The sequence below is a fragment of the Oncorhynchus keta genome, chromosome 19 (genome assembly GCF_023373465.1).
Source record: "Oncorhynchus keta strain PuntledgeMale-10-30-2019 chromosome 19, Oket_V2, whole genome shotgun sequence".
NCBI lineage: Eukaryota > Metazoa > Chordata > Actinopteri > Salmoniformes > Salmonidae > Oncorhynchus > Oncorhynchus keta.
Genome location: NC_068439.1, coordinates 67,055,831 through 67,078,725, shown reverse-complemented (window position 1 = coordinate 67,078,725; position 22,895 = coordinate 67,055,831). Strand labels below are relative to the sequence as shown.

General features: G+C 42.7%; 3 protein-coding genes across 20 annotated transcripts in view; all 3 read left to right on the top strand.

Moving 5' to 3' along the window:
* The first annotated feature begins 1,541 nt into the window (after positions 1-1,541).
* LOC118398742 (solute carrier family 22 member 6-A-like) lies at positions 1,542-9,720 on the top strand. 17 transcript variants are annotated; one of them, XR_008071209.1, is made up of 9 exons: positions 1,542-2,217; positions 4,280-4,383; positions 5,003-5,157; positions 5,319-5,487; positions 5,921-6,044; positions 6,579-6,685; positions 7,418-8,321; positions 9,136-9,175; positions 9,435-9,720. XR_008071209.1 is itself a non-coding variant. In XM_035794394.2 (7 exons), the coding sequence occupies exons 1-7, from the start codon at positions 1,816-1,818 to the stop codon at positions 7,752-7,754; spliced, it is 1,398 nt and encodes a 465-aa protein (XP_035650287.1). In that variant the 5' UTR covers positions 1,542-1,815; the 3' UTR covers positions 7,755-8,434. The 17 variants fall into 17 exon arrangements, 1 of the variants encoding a protein (XP_035650287.1); XR_008071206.1 differs by having other exon boundaries at positions 9,250-9,720; XR_008071208.1 differs by lacking the exon at positions 9,136-9,175 and adding an exon at positions 8,988-9,064.
* A 54-nt stretch (positions 9,721-9,774) lies between these two features.
* LOC127909456 (organic cation transporter protein-like) lies at positions 9,775-15,195 on the top strand. Its single transcript, XM_052471121.1, has 3 exons — positions 9,775-9,902; positions 12,570-12,782; positions 13,002-15,195. The coding sequence occupies exons 1-3, from the start codon at positions 9,823-9,825 to the stop codon at positions 13,078-13,080; spliced, it is 372 nt and encodes a 123-aa protein (XP_052327081.1). The 5' UTR covers positions 9,775-9,822; the 3' UTR covers positions 13,081-15,195.
* A 253-nt stretch (positions 15,196-15,448) lies between these two features.
* Positions 15,449-22,895, top strand: part of LOC118398743 (tyrosine-protein kinase Fyn) — an 81,391-nt gene continuing 73,944 nt past the window's right edge. The window contains exon 1 of one of the 2 annotated variants that reach the window (XM_052471116.1): positions 15,449-15,811. The gene's annotated coding sequence lies outside the window, so the exon portion shown is untranslated. The remainder of the gene's footprint in view (positions 15,812-22,895) is intronic. The other variant, XM_052471118.1, reaches the window with a different exon arrangement.

The following is a 22,895-nucleotide window of genomic DNA, read 5'->3' as shown; positions in this document are numbered from 1 at the left end:
TACACCAGATACTGACTAGTTTTCTGATTCACACCCCTACCTTTTTTAAAGATATCTGTGACCAACAGATGCATATCTGTATTCCCAGTCATGTGAAATCCATAGATTAGGGCCTAATGAATGTATTTCAATTGACTGATTTCCTTTTATGAACTGTAACTCAGTAAAATCTTAGAAATGGCTGCATGTTTGGGTAAATGCTATTGTTCAGTATTTTGCTATCCTTGTCATTGATTGACTTCCTATTTGGTTGTGGTCATCTTTATGAAGAAGGCATTTTCCTTTTATGGCACTCCACATCCGTATCACGGAGAAACAATTGGATTCCTGTTCTCCTCTCCAGATAAAGAAGCAATGCACCATATGTTGCCTATTCACTACAACACAGCCATTTACAGGAACTAATGCATACCCACTAGGCACACACTGGTTGAATCAATGTTGTTTCAACGTCATTTCAATGAAATTGAAAAGATCTGATGTGATTTTTCAAAAGACCAATTAGTGGAGAAAATGTCATGATTAGTCTCTCTGTCTAAATGCAGCTTATGTCACTTTAGACACAGGAAAACTTCACATGCTGAGTTTCACATGTGAGTCTGAGGATTATGATAATGATAGTCAGTTGCAGCTATTCGAACATCTGACTTTAATGTCCTTTCCTAGGTGCAATGTTGTCCTTCATTCGTTTAATGTTGTCATTTAGGAGAGGTCATATACTGTAGATCTTTGCATTTGTGTTTTGTGTATTGTCCTTGCATAGTACGCAAACCCGGAACTGGAGTCCCACACCTCTCAGAAGAATGCAGAACGTCAGCCCCTCTCTGGTTACCCCTGGGTGTTCTGTTCCATTTTGATGAATGGTTGTGATTTGGGATGTCCGCTGAGAGAAATGGGCTGCAGCTCACTAAGAGAAAAGAGCGCTCGCCGTATTCAAACATGGGAATCCACAACAGAGGAAAGGATAAAATGATAAGACCGAGGAACGGGAGCCAGGGTGATGGATAATTATGGAGTTGCCAGAATGCAGCTCTTTCATTGGTGTCAGGGGAACAAACTTTAATCCCTTCTTCCCATGGCATTAATCTGTTGCTTTTATCTGGCCAGTTTAGCCAGCTCTCCACTGTTGGCATCTCTATGTAACATGAATCATTGGATACCAGATGGAATCTGCATTTCTTTACAACTATATTAGTTTTCCACTGATATTGTTTTGCAACTGTAGTGTCCCAGGAGGCAGTCAAGTGGATTTATAGCTTTCATCGTTGTTGCAACAACACACATACACACCTGTACACACACACAAATATGACTTATTCCACCATTTCTGACTCTCACCATGCAAAAAAACAGAAAGATGGGGAGTAAAGGATATACAGTATAGAGAGATTTTAACAAATGCAGTCACTCAGCCAGCACGAAGTACAGTTCCTCCCTCTGAGCTGAGACTCCACCCCCAGGATCTAGGGCCCTCCCTCCCCATACAGAATGCTTATATTACCCTGCAAATGCAGTGCTTCAAGTTCACAACACTGCAGACAGCGGCAGCAGCCTGCCTGCGCTCAGGGTTCACTACACCATAGACAGGTGTGACTTCATCTGAATGAGGACTGAATGAGAATTACACAAACCAGTCTGTGTAGTTTATCCTGAGCTCTGTGAGGTGTCAGCTGCCTCTCAGCCGTCTGTCCACTCCACTTTCAAACCATTCAGAAGTTTCAAATCTTTGTTGGCAACTTGAGAGAGCACTGTTCTGTTAGACCTCTTGTATCTGTGATGATACATTAGGGTAGCGTCTGCATTGAAATAGCAGCTATGGAAAGAAGCATGAATTTTGACGAGATTCTTTCTCATATCGGTGGCTTTGGCAAGTTCCAGAAGATCTTGTATGTGTGGATTTGCCTCCCCCAGGTCCTGCTGGCGTTCCACATGCTGATATCGGTCTTCACGGGGGCTGTCCCCCCTCATCTCTGTCGCTCCAGCAACACCACCTGGGCCTTGGCCGCCAGCTCAGACGCATTCAACTTCAGCCTGGTTACGGGCCCAGACGGTGACCCTGACCTGTCCTGCTCTGCCCCTGGGGGGGTCCCTAGCACCCCGCTAGCCCAGTTGAATCACAGTACCGCCCTGGCCCTTAGCGATGACCACGTCACCGGGGTTTGTCAAGGGGGATGGGAATTCAGCAAAGAGACCTTCCACAGCACCGTAGCAACCGAGGTGAGTAAGTGGTGGTGCAGTAAAACAGGGCAACCTCTCTGTCTGTCTCTCTGTCAGTCTCTCTGTCAGTCTGTCTGTCAGTCTGTCTGTCTGTCTCTCTGTCAGCCAGTCAATCAGTCAGTCTGTCTCTCTGTCTCTGTCTGTCTCTCTGTCTGTCGGGTTCAAACATGATCATTACCCTCTGTCCCACATTCTCAGATGAATTCACATGAAGCCTCTGCCGTTTGTTATGTCGAACTCTGTGTGACCACAAACAAGACAACTCAGCACTGAAACTTCAGGACAGGGGTGTGTCACCGTGTGTGGTATTCTTTCTGGAACTACAGGGGTGTGTCACCGTGTGTTGTATTCTTTCTGGAACTAAAGGGGTGTGTCACCGTGTGTTGTATTCTTTCTGGAACTACAGGGGTGTGTCACTGTGTGTTGTATTCTTTCTGGAACTACAGGGGTGTGTCACCGTGTGTTGTATTCTTTCTGGAACTACAGGGGTGTGTCACCGTGTGTTGTATTCTTTCTGGAACTACAGGGGTGTGTCACCGTGTGTTGTATTCTTTCTGGAACTACAGGGGTGTGTCACCGTGTGTTGTATTCTTTCTGGAACTAAAGGGGTGTGTCACCGTGTGTTGTATTCTTTCTGGAACTACAGGGGTGTGTCACCGTGTGTTGTATTCTTTCTGGAACTACAGGGGTGTGTCACCGTGTGTTGTATTCTTTCTGGAACTACAGGGGTGTGTCACCGTGTGTTGTATTCTTTCTGGAACTACAGGGGTGTGTCACCGTGTGTTGTATTCTTTCTGGAACTACAGGGGTGTGTCACCGTGTGTTGTATTCTTTCTGGAACTACAGGGGTGTGTCACCGTGTGTTGTATTCTTTCTGGAACTAAAGGGGTGTGTCACCGTGTGTTGTATTCTTTCTCTGGAACTAAAGGGGTGTGTCACCGTGTGTTGTATTCTTTCTGGAACTACGTTTAACTCAGTGATTTTACTGACTGTCTGTCTGTCTGTCTGTCTGTCTGTCTGTCTGTCTGTCTGTCTGTCTGTCTGTCTGTCTGTCTGTCTGTCTGTCTGTCTGTCTGTCTGTCTGTTGGGTTCAAACATGATCATTACCCTCTGTCCCACATTCTCAGATGAATTCACATGAAGCCTCTGCAGTTTGTTATGTCGAACAAATTTTTCCCTAGGAGCATGTTTCACTACTATGTAACAGTGTAGTGGTGCCACGTGACAGACCCTCACACAGCGACAGTAGCCGTAATGGAATGGTCCCAGCCAGCAGAACCTGTTATGATTTATAAACACTGGGATCAGACCTTCACTGTGAGGCCCACTGTTGGAGGCTGTCTGTATGATCTATAATAACTCATATTTTCTAACACGTTCCACCCTGATTGATGTCAGTGCCCTGAAGGATGTTTAGATGGAATCTGTTGAATGGCAAGGTGCTCACAGGCTTCTATTGGAATCTTTTGAGAAGCAAGGTGCTCACAGGCTTCTATTGGAATCTGTTGAATGGCAAGGTGCTCACAGGCTTCTATTGGAATCTGTTGAGAAGCACGGTGCTCACAGGCTTCTATTGTAATCTGTTGAATGGCAAGGTGCTCACAGGCTACTATTGGAATCTGTTGAGAAGCAAGGTGCTCACAGGCTTCTATTGGAATCTGTTGAGAAGCACGGTGCTCACAGGCTTCTATTGGAATCTGTTGAATGGCAAGGTGCTCACAGTCTTCTATTAGAATATGTTAAGAAGCAAGGTGCTCACAGGCTTCTATTGTAATCTGTTGAATGGTAAGGTGCTCACAGGCTTCTATTGCTCAGGGGCAAAGGAGTAGGACACCACAGTCAAAATACAGTTACCGTGTTGTGCGAGTGTGAACCTTCACAGTGTAATAGGCTATGTATAGTCAATCAAGGACAACAGCCTGGTAAAAAGGGATATAGTATCATTTGAAATCTGAAATGTTATACCTAGTACATGGTTTATAAAGAATGTAGGTGAAACTACAGATTGGCTTGTTAATATGATGTAGCATTTCATCTCATTTGAACCCTCTGTCCTTGACAGTGGGATCTGGTGTGTGATAATGCCAATCTGAACAACATTGGTTCCTCAATCTACATGTTTGGTCTTCTGGTCGGCGCCGTGCTGTTTGGTTCCTTAGCTGATAAGTAAGTGTAAAACAACCATGCGTCTTCCACCAGTGATACTTGTGTATTTTTAATGTCATTTATAATTAGCTTGGCTCAGATAAATTGAAGAGCCTGAGGATCCATGGAACATCTATTGTAGGTAGGTCACAAACGTAATAAAAGGTAATGCTAAACAAATATAAAGAGAGAGGTCAGTCACAGTTTAGGTGAAGTAAAACTAAAATTGAGCTCAATGAACACTTTGCAGCTTTTATTTCTATGTACATTTGCTAGTATATTTTATTTGTGTATCTCGGATTATTCATAGAAAGTACACAGACAAAATGTCTGTACAGACTATTTCAGTACTAGCTGTCTCCTTCATTGATCTGTATAGGCGGCATTGATTTCATTTGAAATGCACTCTTGTTGGACAAAGTCAAAGGTCAAAAGCATTTGAAGCATTTAACACGGGGTATTTTAAAGAGTGCATCTAATTTGCAGCACCCCCCACTCCATAACAGTCTAATTCATTCTCAACACACTTAGTGTGTTGTGAATTCTGTAATTAATGTATTGTAATGTTCTTAAAATTGTATAACTGCCTTAATTTTGCCGGACCCCAGGAAGAGTAGCTGCTACCTCTTTCTTGTTTCAGGTTTGGACGCAGGAACATCATCCTGGTTGGTTTGACTATCCAGTCAACCTTTGGGGTTGGTGCTGCTTTTGCCCCAAATTTCTACATTTATGTCTTTCTGCGCTTTGTGGTTGGAACAACTATTTCAGCTGTCATCATGAACGCATTTGTTTTAGGTTAGTATTTCTCTCGCTCGCTCCCTCTCACTCTCAAACACACCACACACATACACACACACATGAAACATTAATAACATTTTGACTTGTGATCTAAGAAAAAATTCAGATGATAAGGTGTTAGTTTTCTACTCTCTATACTGTTCTGTTGTTGCCCCCAGGCACAGAGTGGACAGGATCAAAGCACCGGATGCTAGCTGGGATCATCACAGACTACTTCTTTGGATTCGGCTACATCACCCTGGCAGGCCTGGCCTACCTCATCAGAGACTGGCGTAAGCTCCAACTGGCCATCTCAGCACCAGGCTTCCTCTTCATCTTCTACATCTGGTGAGTCACTGGCCAGCTGCAGCACGCCTGTAGCCTTAAATACAAACGGAATATCACTCACTTTCAATATCGTCCATGAAGGGAAAAGATCATTCAGTTTAGATTCCAGGCTAGCAAGACAACTCACTGAAGGGGAAATTCAAGAGAATGTAGAGGAACTCTCTTTTTTCATCAATAATCAAAACCAGATGGGTCATTGAATGCCATTTGGGAATACCTAAAGTATATCTAAGTTGCAAAATTGTGTGCATAGTACCAAATTATTTTATTTTCTTTTTCTAATATTTTAGCAGTAGTATTGGCCTATATCCTGCCTCATGACTAAATGTATATTCATGTTATTATCTCTTGTTCCCATGGTGCCAAATTTATGCGGAGAGTCATATGTAGTTGTTTATGCGTGTGGGTCAACACCTCTCCTCTACATTCTTAGGGTCCTACCCAAGTCGGCTCGGTGGCTAATGGCCAACCAGAGGAACGAGGAGGCCATGGATCTGATCAGGAAAGCTGCTCTGATGAACGGCAAACCCCTGCAGGAGGACATAGAGATACATCAGGTGTGGTTACACATGTGCACACACACACGCACGCACGCACGCACGCACGCACGCACGCACGCACGCACGCACACACACACACACACACACACACACACACACACACACACACACACACACACACACACACACACATATAACTGGACTCAGGAGGACATTGAGGATCAGGTGTGTTTTTTGTTGTTGTGAAACTAGTACAGTATCATTAACCTTGTCCCAAGGCTAATTGCTATAGAGAGAAATAGCCGGCTGGTGGACGAGATTAAGCTATCATTGATCATTATGAAATTCCAACAACCTTGATTAAAGCACTTGCCAAACAACGTTTCTATGTACAGGCAGTGTTGAGTGCAATAGCGCCAAAACCTGAGCATATTAAGTGCTTTGCATGCTATCCTCTATGCTGTGTAGGCATGCGGGACATGCAAATTATATGAGTTGCATTGGTGTGCTTTTTGCATTGATGAGGTCATTCCTTTTCTGAGAAGCATCAGGTAAAATACTAAGGGCTCATCTGCTCTTGTTATTTTTCAGGGGTACAACGATATGGTGAAGATGGAGGAGAGGAAAAAGGACACAGTCATTGACCTGGTCCGTACGCCAAAAATGAGGAGGAATTCATGTATCATGTTTTACCTGTGGTGAGTGTCATTTTACCTGTGGTGAGTGTCATTCCCAGTATTCCGTGTGATGTTCGCAGTAGAACTTTGTCAGGACACATTCTGTTGTGGGGCAAACAAGAATGAATCACATCTACTGTATCAACTACTGTTTCATTGAGATTTCTGTTTCTGCCAAAAATTCATAACATTCATGTATCATTCACAGTAATGATTCATTATTAACTATTTTCATTATGGGTTGATTCCCTTGATGTGGTACGCCAATGTAGTTCTCAGAACTGTTCACTGCACAGGCTTCTTAAGGCCTCCTCAGGTCACTATGCTTGCTGTGTAAGCCATTTGAATTGCAGTGTATCACTCACTGAGGGAACACTGAAAGATTATTATTTGAATGGGAATACTTTACGTAGCTTCCCAGGCACCGAGAAGTGAGTGTTAATGTAGAAAACATTGTCAACAGATATCACTACTGTAAAATGTTGCACTATATTCCGTGTCAAATACAGTTTACAAGAGGTATATACTGTAATATTAGTCTGTTAGAAAGTACCTTGATTTTGGTTCAATTATCCAGTCTGTGGCTAGAGAGACATTTCTGCTTCCCAGACATATTTCCACTTTGCATGATAGGCTTAAGTCAAACCAGCAGAAGAAAGGAGTCCTTGTTTCACTGCAGTGACAGCGATGTTATTAATCTTTCCCTTTCCTCACCAGTGTTTCCTCCACCATTCCATCTCTGTGTCTGTCCAGGTTTGTCAACGTGCTGGTCTACTATGGCCTGTCCCTGAACATCTCTGACTTTGGGATGAACATCTACCTGACCCAGCTGATCTTTGGCCTGGTGGAGATGCCCGCCAGGACCATCACCCTCTTTACACTGAACCGCTCCAGGAGGATATCCCAGCTAGCCTTCCTCGCTGTGGGAGGCCTGGCCTGCCTGCTAACCATCTTCATTCCTGATGGTATGGACCATCCCATAGAAAACTCTGCTGGGTGTCAATACGGCTTTAAGACGTTTAAACACACCCTGAGCTACATGACGAGTTACAGTATCCTCCTGGCCCTGAAAAGACTTCAGTTGACTTGAATTAAGTTGTTTACCAGTGTAATTAAACCATGGCGGTCCTTGAATGATGTCATAGTTATGTAGTTTTATAGCCTTGTTTATAAGTACTTAGCTAGTAGTCAATGGAAAGTCTTTGTGGCTTGGAACTTGGCTTATGTTCGAAACTGAAAATCTTATGCAAGCCACATTTAAATGTTACATAACTAGCTCCTTTTGTAATAACCAGAGTTTGTTACTGACGTAACCTCCTGGGTGTAGAGTTGTTATTAAATCCCACCGGGGCCCTCATGGAAGTCATGTCAGCCGTACACTTGAAGACACTACCTTAGGTGGTTACGGTCTCCAGTAGGATCTACACTACCTTAGGTAGTTACGTTCCCCAGTAGGATCTACACTACCTTAGGAGGTTACGGTCTCCAGTAGGATCTACACTACCTTAGGTGGTTACGGTCTCCAGTAGGATCTACACTACCTTAGGTAGTTACGTTCCCCAGTAGGATCTACACTACCTTAGGAGGTTACGGTCTCCAGTAGGATCTACACTACCTTAGGAGGTTACGGTCTCCAGTAGGATCTACACTACCTTAGGTGGTTACGGTCTCCAGTAGGATCTACACTACCTTAGGTAGTTACGTTCCCCAGTAGGATCTACACTACCTTAGGAGGTTACGGTCTCCAGTAGGATCTACACTACCTTAGGTGGTTACGGTCTCCAGTAGGATCTACACTACCTTAGGTAGTTACGGTCTCCAGTAGGATCTACACTACCTTAGGTAGTTACGTTCCCCAGTAGGATCTATACTACCTTAGGAGGTTACGGTCTCCAGTAGGATCTACACTACCTTAGGTGGTTACGGTCTCCAGTAGGATCTACACTACCTTAGGTAGTTACGTTCCCCAGTAGGATCTACACTACCTTAGGAGGTTACGGTCTCCAGTAGGATCTACACTACCTTAGGTGGTTACGGTCTCCAGTAGGATCTACACTACCTTAGGTAGTTACGTTCCCCAGTAGGATCTACACTACCTTAGGTGGTTACGGTCTCCATTAGGATCTAAACTACCTTAGGTGGTTACGGTCTCCAGTAGGATCTACACTACCTTAGGTAGTTACGTTCCCCAGTAGGATCTACACTACCTTAGGAGGTTACAGTCTCCAGTAGGATCTACACTACCTTAGGAGGTTATGTTCTCCAGTAGGATCTACACTACCTTAGGAGGTTACGGTCTTCATTAGGATCTACACTACCTTAGGAGGTTACGGTCTCCAGTAGGATCTACACTACCTTAGGAGGTTACGGTCTCCATTAGGATCTACACTACCTTAGGAGGTTACGGTCTCCAGTAGGATCTACACTACCTTAGGAGGTTATGGTCTCCAGTAGGATCTACACTACCTTAGGAGGTTACGGTCTCCATTAGGATCTACACTACCTTAGGAGGTTACGGTCTCCAGTAGGATCTACACTACCTTAGGAGGTTACGGTCTCCAGTAGGATCTACACTACCTTAGGAGGTTACGGTCTCCATTAGGATCTACACTACCTTAGGAGGTTACGGTCTCCATTAGGATCTCCACTACCTTAGGAGGTTACGGTCTCCAGTAGGATCTACACTACCTTAGGAGGTTACGGTCTCCAGTAGGATCTACACTACCTTAGGAGGTTACGGTCTCCAGTAGGATCTACACTACCTTAGGAGGTTACGGTCTCCATTAGGATCTACACTACCTTAGGAGGTTACGGTCTCCATTAGGATCTACACTACCTTAGGAGGTTACGGTCTCCATTAGGGTCTACACTACCTTAGGTAGTTACGGTATCCAGTAGGAATGCTGGAGAGTGATTCACAGTAATGTAACCTAGAGCTTCAGATGCTATACACAAATAGCCTAGCTATTTACCCGTTTAATCTCTCCCCCATCACTTCTCCCCCCCATTTAATCTCTAACCCCATAATTTTTCTCCCCCATTCACCCCATCACTAATCCCCCCCCGTTTAATCTCTAACCCCATCACTTCTCTCCCCCCCCCCCCTCCACAACACACACATATACACAGATCTCTCCATTATTAGAACTGTCCTGGCTATGGTGGGGAAGTTTGGGATCACCGCCTCCTTATCCATCGTCTACGTCTACTCAGCAGAGGTCTTCCCTACTGTCATAAGGTGAGCGTCTGACTCAAATGGCACCCTATCCCCTATATAGTGCACTAGTTTTAACAAGAGCCCTATGGGCCCTGGTCAAAAGTATCCCTTTACATAGGTAATGGGGTGCCATTTGGGACACACATTTGGAGTGTTCTGCTGACTAATGTGGACTGCTGATGTCTGGGCAGGTTTCCATCAGGATCATTCAGGAATAGAGCATTAGATCACAACATGAGTCTAACCATCCTTGGAGTTAATCCTCTAACTGACTCTGTCAATATCTCTGTGACCTTAATTTTGTTGTTGAGGGCTGAGAAGGTATGTCATAAGAACGATAACGCGCCAATGTTTCATACAGTGAGCCTGTATAAGGGGCTCCTGGGTAATCTAGAAGACTCCAAGAGGCAAGTCGCATTCAGATTCTCCTCCTCACAGGCCATGTTCAGAGGGCCATGGTTTTACTCTGTGCGTCTGGGTCAAAAGATCACTGCGTAGCGGAAGTTGCCAGGGCTCATCGGGAAGTATCTGTGTTAGTCCTTTGTTAGCATGGTTGGCTAGACTTGCAGCTAGTTAGCCAAGTTAGCTAAAGCCTTGCAGCGATAGCTAACCAAATCTCGAGAGCTAGAGACTGACGGGTAGAAAATTAATTTGGTCGGTACTCAACACTATCGACAGGAGCTGAAATACTATGTTCTGCAGTGTTAACTTCATGGTTCGCCTGAAAACAGTTCAGTAGCAAAAACAGAAATCCAGTCGCGCTGAGGAGAGCTTTAGTGAATACAGTCACTTCCACAAGGAAGAGAGGCAAGAATGACTAACTTGGCAGGCAAGTGGCTCATTTTTTAAAGGAGAGAGGCTCACCTCATTCACCATTGGACCTGTCTCTCGAACAGACACTGTGTGATTGGTTTCTTCGAGCTTGTGGTCATGGCCAGGTATATCCATAGTGAGACATCAAAACAAGTATTTGAAATAGAACTGTTTCCACTTCAGTCAGCAAAAATTATTGATATGTTAAGCTAAGTTTTGTAATACTTCTTCATTGCATTTTACATCGATAAGTAAATGTTGCATGTGTTATTTTTTATGTGGACACATCTTTTACCAACCAATGCCAATAACGTCTTTCTTCATTGCAATAGTCGACACTGACTCAATGGGTGTATAAAGGTCTGTTAATTCCTAACCCTAACTTTTGAACTTCTGATGAGGGCTGAAACAACTGTTGCATGAAGTCACAAGAGTATTCTGAATGGCTGCTCAGTTAAATTACCTGTCCTGATTTGTCATAGACTCGTGCTAAAAAACTTTAATGAGCAAGCCTTCCTTCATTACCTGGTCTATGTAAATTGGTATAATATCAGCAATATTATCTGTCGAAGATGCTTGAACCTTCTTGTTTTATATTTTCAGTGGTATTGTTAATTAACAAGCACGCCCTCATAAAGAAAATATGCATTAAAAACAGGTTCAGCCCCTGGTTCGACCGTGATCTGGCAGAGTTACTCCACCTCAAGAATACCATTTGGCAAAAGGCTCGGCACACAAATATTTAGACTGACTGGCTGTCGTTCAGGCAAATGAGGAATAAGTGCACTCAGGCTATCCGGAAGGCCAAAGTTAGTTACTTTAATGAGCAGTTCTCTGTGGGTCTAACCTCAAGAACCTCTAACCTCAGCATCCTGGAGTCACCTCTTCACTGTATACGCTGAGACTGGTGTTTTGCGGGTGCTATTTAATTAAGCTGCCAGTTGAGGACTTGTGAGGCATCTGTTCCTCAAACTACACACTCTAATGTACTTGTCCTCTTGCTCAGTTGTGCACTGGGTCCTCCCACTCCTCTTCTATTCTGGTTAGCGCCAGTTTGCGCTGTTCGGTGAAGGGAGTAATACACAGTGTTGTACGAGATCTTCAGTTTCTTGGCAATTTCTCGCATTGAATAGCATTCCATTCTCAGAACAAGAACAGACTGACGAGTTTCAGAAAAATGTTATTTGTTTCTGGCCATTTTGAGCCTGTAATCGAACCAACAAATGCTGATGCTCCAGATACTCAACTAGTCTAAAGAAGGCCAGTTTTATTGCTTCTTTAATCAGAACAACAGTTTTTAGCTGTGCTCACATAATTGCAAAAGGGTTTTCTAATGATCAATTAGCCTTTTAAAATCATAAACTTGAATTAGCTAACACAACGTGCCATTGGAAAGCAGGAGTGATGGTTGCTGATAATGGGCCTCTGTACGCCTACAGTATGTAGATATTCCATAACAAATCTGCCATTTCCAGCTACAATAGTAATTTACAACATTAACAATGTCTACACTGTATTTCTGATCAATTTGATGTTATTTTAAATGGAAGAAATTTTTTATTTTCTTTCAAAAACAAGGATATTTCTATCCAAACTTTTGAACAGTAGTGTATATCTCACTTTCAGGAAGTGTCCTGCCCGGTGTTTAACCATTCATAACATTTAAATCAGATTCTGATGTTTCCCATGATTTGCCTAGTGTACATTTCTCTGACCCAAACAACCACAACAAGAAGAGAGGCAGCAGACTAGCTGAGCAGCTGTTGTTAATTGTTTGGAGATGTGGCGGAACGGGTCTCAATGCACATTCTTAATTACAGTGCTGCGACAATGTGGAGTTATTTTGGCTGAACACGTCTCCTCTGTGCTCCACAGGCAGAGTGGAATTGGTATGAGCTCCATGTGTGCCAGGGCAGGGGGAGTCCTGGCTCCCATCATCTACCTGCTGAGGGGTGTCAGTAAGAATGCTCCCATGGTGCTGTTTGGCCTGTGTACTCTGCTAGGTGCAGCCCTCACCCTGCTGCTGCCTGAGACAGCCCACCAGCCCCTGGCTGACACCATTGAGGATGTGGAGGGATCCAGCATCAGGTCTGAATCCCATCTCTATCCATTGAAGGGGAAAACAGTGAGAAGATTCTATTACATAGTATTTCAGTTGAAACCAGGAGTGAACATCTTAGCTTGGGTTAACAGCCATTTCAACCTTTTTGATTGTACTATAACTGTTATTACAGTGCTGAACTGGGGTTACCTGTAGGTTCATGTGATGTTAATAGTAATCCAAGGATATCCGCTTGTCTCGTCTAGTGAGGAATCAGAGGAAGGGAACATGAAGCCAGCCCTCTATGAGGAATGTCCAACAAGGAACCCAGACATCATAATCTGAAGAACCAGGAGTGGGACAAGGCACCAGTCCACTGATACTTTGAGACCTGTGGTCGTGTCATCTGGAGAACTTCTAATACCATTCCTCCAAGGAACTCAACTGTGCGTTGTAAGATATCTGCTAAGAGTGTTTGAACAAATTTGTAGCTTGTAAAGCTATTTCCTATTTTGTACATAAGACATTGATGTCACTGAACTGACATTTTATACAATTTTATTTTATATTTAAAAATATATATTTTGTTTTGAAAAGATGTACTATATATTGATGTTTTATAGTGACTATCAGTTCACATTTAGATTGATGATAAAGTACATTAGTAACAGTTTATTTATGCATCAGATATCCATTCATCAGATTCTGTAAATATCACACCCCCCCCGTGCCTTATTGCTGAATTGAACCGCAGCAGTAACACCAGAGAGACTGATCCGAGTTTGAGATCTTTCACATCGGGTGGAGAAGAATAGAAGACTGTTGTGATGACATGCTCTCTCTGTGGTACTTTGGGTGGATCTTATTATTTTTATGGCAGTGGATGATTTGACAGGCATCAATTGTTCCCCTGTCATTGTAAGGCTTAGGAGAGCAAAGCCGCACATTCTTGTTTGGGATGAAACACAGGGTTTGCCTTACAGTCATGTAACCAAATGACTGTAATAGGCCTATATGTTTAGTAACAGAAGTCAACAGGAGTCCGATGTGTTGTGTTAGTGATCACTGCCACTCTCTGGATGAAAGTGGTACTTGCTTCTTGTCTGACATCAGCTGCTGTATATATGGTAAGTCCTGTAATGGGGCACAAGCATGATGTCCACAGAGATTGTGTAACAACATATGTATTTCCTGATTCTGTAAAATCAGTACTTTTATACAAATGTATTACAAAAGCTGCTGTATATACGGTAAGTACTGTAATGGGGCACAAGCATGATGACCACAGTGATTGTGTTACAACATGTGCATTTCCTGATTCTGTAGAATCAGTACTTTTATACAAATGTATTACAAATTTACAAAATCAAAGTAAAATTGGGAAGTTATCCATGATGTGATAAAAATATATATACTAACACATTTCATTTGTACAATATAGTTCTGCTTAAACAATGTTTGCTGTGCTGTGTGTCGTTTCAAAAAGGCCTATAGTCAATGTTGAGGGGCAGCACAGGGGCTGATAAGATGCCAGTGTTAAAAGACTTGTTTTTGGGGATCAACTGTTGGTGCTGTCTGACTGACTGAGTATCTGACACATATGGCTGTCAATGAGTCGCTGCCCAGGGGACATTAACAACAACTGGTATTTCAATTAGACTACAACAGAGGATCCCAAGAACAGCTGCAACTACCCACTGACCATCCCCCCACCACACTACAGCCAGAGAGAGCTGTTGTACTGTATTTTGTCTGTGAAAGCTTTGACTAAATATTTAACAGTTGTAGTGGCATTGTCTATGATGTGGAATGTACATTAGGCTTACTGTCATTGTACAGCCCAGATGTGAAAAGATGCATTGTAAAAAATGACAGAGACACTAGTATGAAACAAGTGTACAGCCGTAGGCACACATCTCCTTAGAATATCATGCCTGTACTGACATTTGTTCTGGTACTATGCTGAGAATGTATCAACAGTGACCTGGGCTCATTTGACATTTTTTAAAGGTACATTTACAGTGTGGAATTACAGTGAAGCGAAATTATTAGGAGTATGCACAGCCCTTTTTTCATTCCACTTGGACTATGAAATTACTTGCCAGAGCTGTTTCTAGAGTAGAGACCATAGTGCCTATTTCAATGACATTGGCATCAAATTGAAAAACAGACGTTTCATAAGTGTGACTATATTTCCATATCTGATCTCACTGGTATTTGAATAATCCAGATCTAATTTCCTGAATTCTATGAAGGTATAATGAGAGATTACTTGGGAGCAGTTTGAATAATACGAACTGGTAGTTTTTGGCAGCAGAGGGCGCCCCAACGCAATTATTATCAGACGCAGTGTCAACGCGAGAAATCATTGATTGAATTCCAAAATCTTTTATTCAATCGCACTGATGATGATGATGATCTTCACAAAACTTTGTCCCACAATACAATGTACACATTTTCTGTGTTTTGAGCAGTTATTTTTCTATTAGTCTATCGTCTCAACTATAGAAGTATCTAACATTTGGTATTAGTGTAAGCATGTCTGTTTTAATTGGGTACACACTTTTCTAAAGAACTGATGCAGTTGTCAATTAAAACATCACATTTTTCCATCCCTATCATGTGAAGTAGGCCTACTTCATCCCTCCATCTATTGATGAACATTCATTATGGGCAGCCATGTCTTGACCTAGTCTAGACCCAAAATATCGTGTCATGGAAATACCTCTAACGCAATAGTCTCGCAACCTCAATAATCTTCTAAATGCCTAGCCTACTGACTTTATGGCTACGGAACCTGTTTACGATCCCCTGTTCCTCACTACTAGTAGCATCCTCCCATTCTATTGGCTGGTGGTGTTGTCAATCACTCCACTGGTCCCGTTAGTTTCATTGTGGCCCTGCAAAGACAACGCCATCATACCCCATACTCAGCAGCTATAGCGAGTGGGGCAGCTCGAATATCACACAGGATTTATGTAGGCTACAAGGTTATTATTGTCACAAAAACATCAAGCGTCTCATCTTCAACTGCAATGGAATACATTCGTCCGGTTAATTAGACGCCTTCGAATCGGTAAGGAACCGTTTGTCCTTCCTATCCTGTTTCTGTGTAATCGCACCTATACCAATGCGAAATGAATTACTTTGATTTTATCTTTATTGGATGGCATAATGGATCTAATTAGTGTGTTCTTATGGATAACGCATTTGCTCTCATGTCTGTAGGCTTGTTGAGATGTTACAAAGCTTATTTTTCATAATATCTTTATAGACTGCCTTTGCCATGAAAACATACAAATTGCATTGGCCAATTACAAGTATCCTGGCCTCGATCCTCGAACGCCGTTATGTCATGTGTAGGCCTATTCATTAGAAATCAAATCTATGTGCTGTGTCTGCAAAAACATTCAACCTTCTTGAGTGCCTTGTCGCATTCAGAGGCTTGGTGAATTTGTTTACCGTGATATAGTAGTGATAACCCTCTCCGTCAACATGCTATCTCATTCATTCTTAAAATATGGCATCATGATGAAGGATTCAATGTAGCAAATGCTCGTACACTTAGAAAAAAAAGGTGCTATCTAGAACCTAAAAGGGTGCTTCGTCTGTCCCCATGGGAGAACATATCCACAGAAGGTTTTACATGGAATTCAAAATAACCCTTTTGGAACACATTTTTCTAAGAGTATTATGTAGGGTAGGCTATATAGATTTTTGTTGATTGGTTTCTATTGATTTCTATTTTATATGGTGGAGGTTTATATTCAACCAGTCAAGAAGCTTGCAGTAACTTGGTTGTGAAGACCATGATCATATGCTCCCAATGGATGTTGCCAACTTGTATTCCTTCCTTTACTATGTGTTCATCACGGCATTTGTTGATGACCCACTTTGTCCATTGCATTAAGTCAGAAATATGAAATCAAATAAATGGTATTTGTCACATGCACCGAATACAACAGGTGTAGTAGACCTTACAGTGAAATGCTTATTTCAGAGCCCTTAACCCACAATGCAGTTTTAAGAAAAATACCTTAAAAAAATAAATAAAGTAACAAATAATTAAAGAGCAGCAGTAAAATAACAATAGCGAGGCTATTTAATTAGACGTCTTATGGCCGGTACCGCTTACCGCTTGTGCGGTAGCAGAGAGAACAGTCTATGACTAGGGTGGCTGGAGTCTTTGACAGTTTTTAGGGCCTTCTTCTGACACCGCCTGGTATAGAGGTCCTGGATGGCAGGAAGCTTGGCCCCAGTGATGTACAGGGCCGTACGCACTACCCTCTGTAGTGCCTTGTGGTCGGAGGCCGAGCAGTTGCCATACCAGGCAGTGATGCAACCAGTCTGGATGCTCTCGATGGTGCAGCTATAGAACCTTTTGAGGAACAGTCATTCAGAATAACACTGCTATTTGTGTTTATTTCAAATCATCTTAATTACATCAAGTGAGTTGGATAACCTACTCAAATAGATACTCCTGAGAATATGCAGTATTTGAGAATAAACCAACCCATTGTTGTGAAATTGGTTACCACGTTCCTTTGATAATTAGAGTAAATTGCGCTGGTTGACCTTCACATCCTTCAATACAATACTAGTTATCCTTCCCAAAATCTACTCATGCTGAATGCTCTTATTCCTCTGTGCAGGTCAGAAACATACTAACTGGTTGTTATTACATTGTCTATTACTTTGTCTATACATTATCATTGTTGCATTATGCTTACTGTCCCAAATAGGAGTACAGAGAGCATGTCTAAGGATTTGTCTTAGGAAACACATGTTTACCGAGTTCCAAACTACCTCTGGAAGCAACATCAGCACAAGAGCTGTTCGCCGAGAGCTTCATGAAATGGGTTTCCAGCCGCACACAAGCCTAAGATCAACATGCAATGCCAAGTGTCAGTTGGAGTGGTGTAAAGCTTGCCTATTTGTATTTAACTAGGCAAGTCAGTTAAGAACAAATACTTATTTACAATGACAGCCTACAATGGGTTAACTGCCTCGTAATGGGGCAGAACGACAGATTTGTACCTTGTCAGCTCTGGGATTCGATCTTGCAACCTTTCAGTTACTAGTCCAACCACTAGGCTACCCTGCCGCCCCTTTATTGGACTCTGGAGCAGTGGAAACGCATTCTCTGGAGTGGAAAGAATCACGCTCCATCATCTGGCAGCCCGACGGACGAATCTGGGTTAAGCAGATGCCAGGAGAACGATACCTGCCCCAATGCATAGTGCCAACTGTAAAGTTTGGTGGCGGAGGAATAATGGTCTGGGGCTGTTTTTCATGGTTTGGACTAGGACCCTTAGTTCCAGTGAAGCATACAATGACATTCTAGACAATTCTGTGCTTCCAACTTTGGGGAAAGTTTGGGGAAGGCCCTTTCCTGTTTCAGCATGACAATTCAACCTGTGTAAAAAGCGAGATCCTTACAGAAATTGTTTGTTGAGATCGGTGTGGAAGAACTTGACTGGCCTACACAGAGCCCTGACCTCAACCCCATCGAACAACTTTGGTATGAATCTTCCCCGCAGCAATGTTCCAACATCTAGTGGAAAGCATTCCCAGAAGAGTGGAGGCTGTTATAGCAGGAAAGGGTGGAGCAACTCCATATTAATGCCCATGATTTTGGAATGAGATGTTCGACAAGCAGCTGTCCACATACCTTTGGCCATGTAGTGTATATTTGGTACATTTCCTTTATACCCTGTAGGAAAGTTTGGTCAAAAACAGGTCAGAAATGTTTTCTATTTTTCTTTTTGTGTATTTTATTGCACAATGCAAGTTTTCTTGATGTAGGTTACTGGTTTGAATAGAGAGTTTTCCGGTACATAGCTGATGCCGGTACTATCTTGTCTCTCTATCATCTTGGTTTCTTCTTCAAGTTGCTTACTGCTTCACCAACATCCTGCACTTGGGCTTCATGTCATATTTGCTTGCTCTTTATTATTGATGTGAATAACTCTCACAAATAGAAAAGGTGTAATTTGTGATCGTTTTCTTCTCCTATTGCTAAGAATATTAAGACATCGGCCTAGGCTTGTACTGTTATTCCTATTTTATTTCACAGAAAAGTTGCTTGTATTACAATTGCAAAATATGGGCAGTAATGTTGATTTCATGTATCAGGTATGGATGCATAGTATGATTGTTTGGTGTGGGAAGATGTTTGCAAAAAGCTCCTGCAGTTTTTGTAGGATCCACAAAGGTAACCTTGAAAACCACAGAAAGCCCTGGTCATCCTGAAGTATAATCTTCCATAGAAGCCATACAAATACACCAACTCAACATGGTTCACAACGTTACGGGTTACGGTCCATGTACGATCTTGTTCTAATTGTTTAGTCCTTGAGGAAGTGCATGAATAGTTGCAAGCTTCAAGTTTTAATGGCACGTGCACAAGTACAGTGAAATGCCTTCCTTGCAAGCTCTAAACCCAGCAGTGCAGTAATCAACATCAATGTAGCACTAACAATAACATAAGGTAGAACAAAAAGACACAAGAAATTAAAATAAGAAATAAGAAGAACAGGAGAAGTAAGTAAGCTATATACAGGGTCAATTCCAACACCATATTTACAATGTGCAAGGATACTGGAGTGATAGAGGTAGATATGTATAGGGGTAAGGTGACTAGGCATCAGGATATATGATAAACTGAGGGTGATTCTCAATATGCATACTACCGTGGTCCACACTGTCATGCTCCGAGTGCATTCTCCAACCACGTTCCCTTGAGTACGTTCTTGTGAGGACAAGAGTATGGAGAATGCATAAAACAATACATTTGAGAAGCACTGACACACCTATTTTATTACCTCACGCTTCACCTCCCCATTCACTGAACCTTCTTCCAGCCAGGATAATGGCAACAATAGACGAAAGAAGATATGCACAAAGCAAACATTTCACATCATAATTATCAGCGAGATATGTGAATTGTAATAATCTAGCTAACCAGTTAGTTAAACAGGCAAAACTGAACTAAAACCAATGTTATGCAATGTACATTTCCCATGGGTAGCTGCTAATTCTTTGTGGCTATCTAGCTAGCCCTAATGACTTACAGCACCAATTCACTGTACCATTTTCCAGTCACTATTTTTTAGTTACAAGGCAAGTCAGTTCAGAACAAATTCTTATTTTCAATGACAGCCTAGGAACAGTGGGTTAACTGCCTGTTCAGGGGCAGAACAACAGATTTTTACCTTGTCAGCTCTGGGATTTGTTGTTGCAAACTTTCAGTTACTAGTCCAACACTCTAACCACTAGGCTACCTGCCGCCCTACCTACTGTTACTTGTAGCTAGCCAGTTAGCCCTATTGACTTATTACGGGCTTGCTATCTACAGTACGTAGGCATCATGCCAAAATTAACACAACATGTATTTATTAATGTGTCAAGATAAAATAGCCAACATATGAGATGTAAATAGGCAACATTTCATTCTGAAGTCTGAGTTTATTTTCTCTCGCTTCAGCTCAAATAATGTCCGCCATTGATTTCAAGAAATGTTGCGTAATTTAGGTCATTTAACCTGATATTGAAGAGCTATGGAAAGTATTTTTTTCTGTGCAATTCAACACAATTCACCACAGCCCAGTCAGAAAGACAGTACTGTGCTCTTCCTCCCAATCAGTTACATTCCTCTGCTGAAGAGAGAGCTGCCAAACACCCATGTTGCTGCTCACTGTTGATCCTGTGACAGCATGGCATGCTGCTACTCTCTGCTGTCACACTACAGAGAGACAAAACTGCTCTGAAATGCAGTATATCATACTATACAGTAGGAACTTTGGACTGGCTTTTGTCCATCAGGTGCTTTCATTTGAACTGGTATGCTTTGGTTCATATCTCTCCCCAAACATCACCACATTTGTGGGCTTAATCAATCCAGGACTTTGTATAGGCATTTTGAGGGTTGGTTGGATGTAGACTTGTTGGATGTGTATAGTACACTCAAGCTACTTTGTGCTCCAGTTTGACAATCTGGTTAAGTGGGGCCACTGTAGTTACACTCTTCTGTGTGACATCCCCTGTCCCCTCACCCTCTTCTCTGACATCAGAAGCCATTTTGAACTCTCCATGACCAGGAGTGTGTTGTGTTTAGTGCTGATGTAATCACATAGCTCCTGTTCTGAGCCCACTATCAGTCAGATGTGGGGCTCGCGCGTGAGTCGTCGTCCTCCTAGCCTCAGAGCTCAGCAGCCGCTCTGTGCTCAGCATCAGCCCAATGCTCCATAGTCACACACAACAACGATGCCCTTTGTCACAAATATATTGTGGAGAAATGAAACGTATCTCTGTGTGTATTTGACTGTTTTTGTTCAGTTTGTGTGGTTAACACTGACAGACTCAAATTAACTGCCTTTCACAGATGAGTAAATGTTTACCCATGGATTAATGCAAAGTATGACAGTGCCACGAGGGATGTAAACTCAGCAAAAAAATAATTGTCCTCTCACTGTCAACTGAGTTTATTTTCAGCAAACTTAACATGTGTAAATACTTGTATGAACATAACAAGACAACAACAACTGAGACATAAACTGAACAAGTTCCACACACATGTGACTAACAGGAATTGAATAATGTGTCCCTGGGGGGTCAAAATCAAAAGTTACAGTCAGTATCTGGTGAGGCCACCAGCTGCATTAAGTACTGCAGTGCATCTCCTCCTCATGGACTGCACCAGATGTACCAGTTCTTGCTATGAGATGTTACCCCACTCTTCCACCAAGGCACCTGCCAGTTCTGATCCAACAGATCCCAGATGTGCTCAATGGGATTGAAATCCGGGCTCTTCGCTGGCCATGGCAGAACACTGACATTCCTGTCTTGCAGGAAATCACGCACAGAACGAGCAGTATCGCTGGTGGCATTGTCATGCTGGAGGGTCATGTAAGGATGAGCCTGTAGGAAGGGTACCACATGAGGGAGGAGGATGTCTTCCCTGTAACGCACAGTATTGAGATTGCCTGCAAGAACAACAAGCTCAGTCCGATGATGCTGTGACACACCGCCCCAGACCATGGCGGACCCTCCATCTCCAAGTCGATCCCACAGGGATGCAACGCTCATTCCTTTGACGATAAACGCAAATCCGACCATCACCCCTGGTGAGACAAAACCGCCACTCGTCAGTGAATATCACTTTTTTCCAGTCCTGTCTGGTCCAGCGACGGTGGGTTTGTGCCTATAGGCGATGTTATTGGTGAGGACCTGCCTTACAACAGGCCTACAAGCCCTCAATCCAGCCTCTCTCAGCCTATTGCGGACAGTCTGAGCACTGATGGAGGGATTGTGCGTTCCTGGTGTAACTCGGGCAGTTGTTGTTGCCATCCTGTACCTGTCCCACAGGTGTGATGTTCAGATGTACCCTTCCTGTGCAGGTGTTGTTACATGTGGTCTGCCACTGCGAGGACGATCAGCTGTCCATCCTGTCTCCCTGTAGCGCTGTCTTAGGCGTCTCACAGTACGGACATTGCAATTTATTGCCCTGGCCACATCTGCAGTCCTCATGCCTCCTTGCATCATGCCTAAGGCACGTTCACGCAGTTATGAAAACTTAGGACACTAAAAAGGACTTTCTACTGACTCTGAAAAACACCAAAAGAATGATGCCCAGGGTCCCTGCTCATCATTCTTTTGGTGTTTTTCAGAGTCAGTAGAAAGGCCTTTTTAGTGTCCTAAGTTTTCATAACTGTGACCTTAATTGCCTACCATCTGTAAGCTGTTAGTGTATTAACGACAATTCCACAGGTGCATGTTCATTCATTGTTTATGGTTCATTGAACAAGCATGGGAAACAGTGTTTTAAACCCTTTACAATGAAGATCTGTGAAGTTATTTGGATTTTTATGAATTAGGGTCCTGAAAATGAGACATTTCTTTTTTTGCTGAGTTTATGTTGACATGTGAAGCTAAGCAATCATATTTTCCCTCCAGGTGAATCCCCCAAGCATCTTTGTGTTTGTGCTGTAGCATTTTCACTTTAGTGCTATGAAAGTGAAAGGCCTGTGTGTTCACTTTTATAAATCTCGTAGACTCCACCCCAAAATCACCGCCGCTTGGCCATTGTTGCAGCAATATCATGGGATTAAATGATGTGTGAAACTAATATGCTTGCATGAAAGCCTGTCAAAACAAGGTTG

What these genes read in the sequence shown, in the direction of transcription:
- LOC127909456 (XM_052471121.1), top strand. Translation starts at nt 9,823, where the DNA reads ATGGTGGGGAAGTTTGGGATCACCGCCTCCTTATCCATCGTCTACGTC. An exon ending in GTCTTCCCTACTGTCATAAG is followed by an intron (nt 9,903 to 12,569) that starts GTGAGCGTCTGA and finishes TGTGCTCCACAG; the next exon opens with GCAGAGTGGAATTGGTATGA. An exon ending in GTGGAGGGATCCAGCATCAG is followed by an intron (nt 12,783 to 13,001) that starts GTCTGAATCCCA and finishes TGTCTCGTCTAG; the next exon opens with TGAGGAATCAGAGGAAGGGA.
- LOC118398742 (XM_035794394.2), top strand. Translation starts at nt 1,816, where the DNA reads ATGGAAAGAAGCATGAATTTTGACGAGATTCTTTCTCATATCGGTGGC. An exon ending in ACAGCACCGTAGCAACCGAG is followed by an intron (nt 2,218 to 4,279) that starts GTGAGTAAGTGG and finishes TGTCCTTGACAG; the next exon opens with TGGGATCTGGTGTGTGATAA. An exon ending in TGTATCATGTTTTACCTGTG is followed by an intron (nt 6,686 to 7,417) that starts GTGAGTGTCATT and finishes GTGTCTGTCCAG; the next exon opens with GTTTGTCAACGTGCTGGTCT.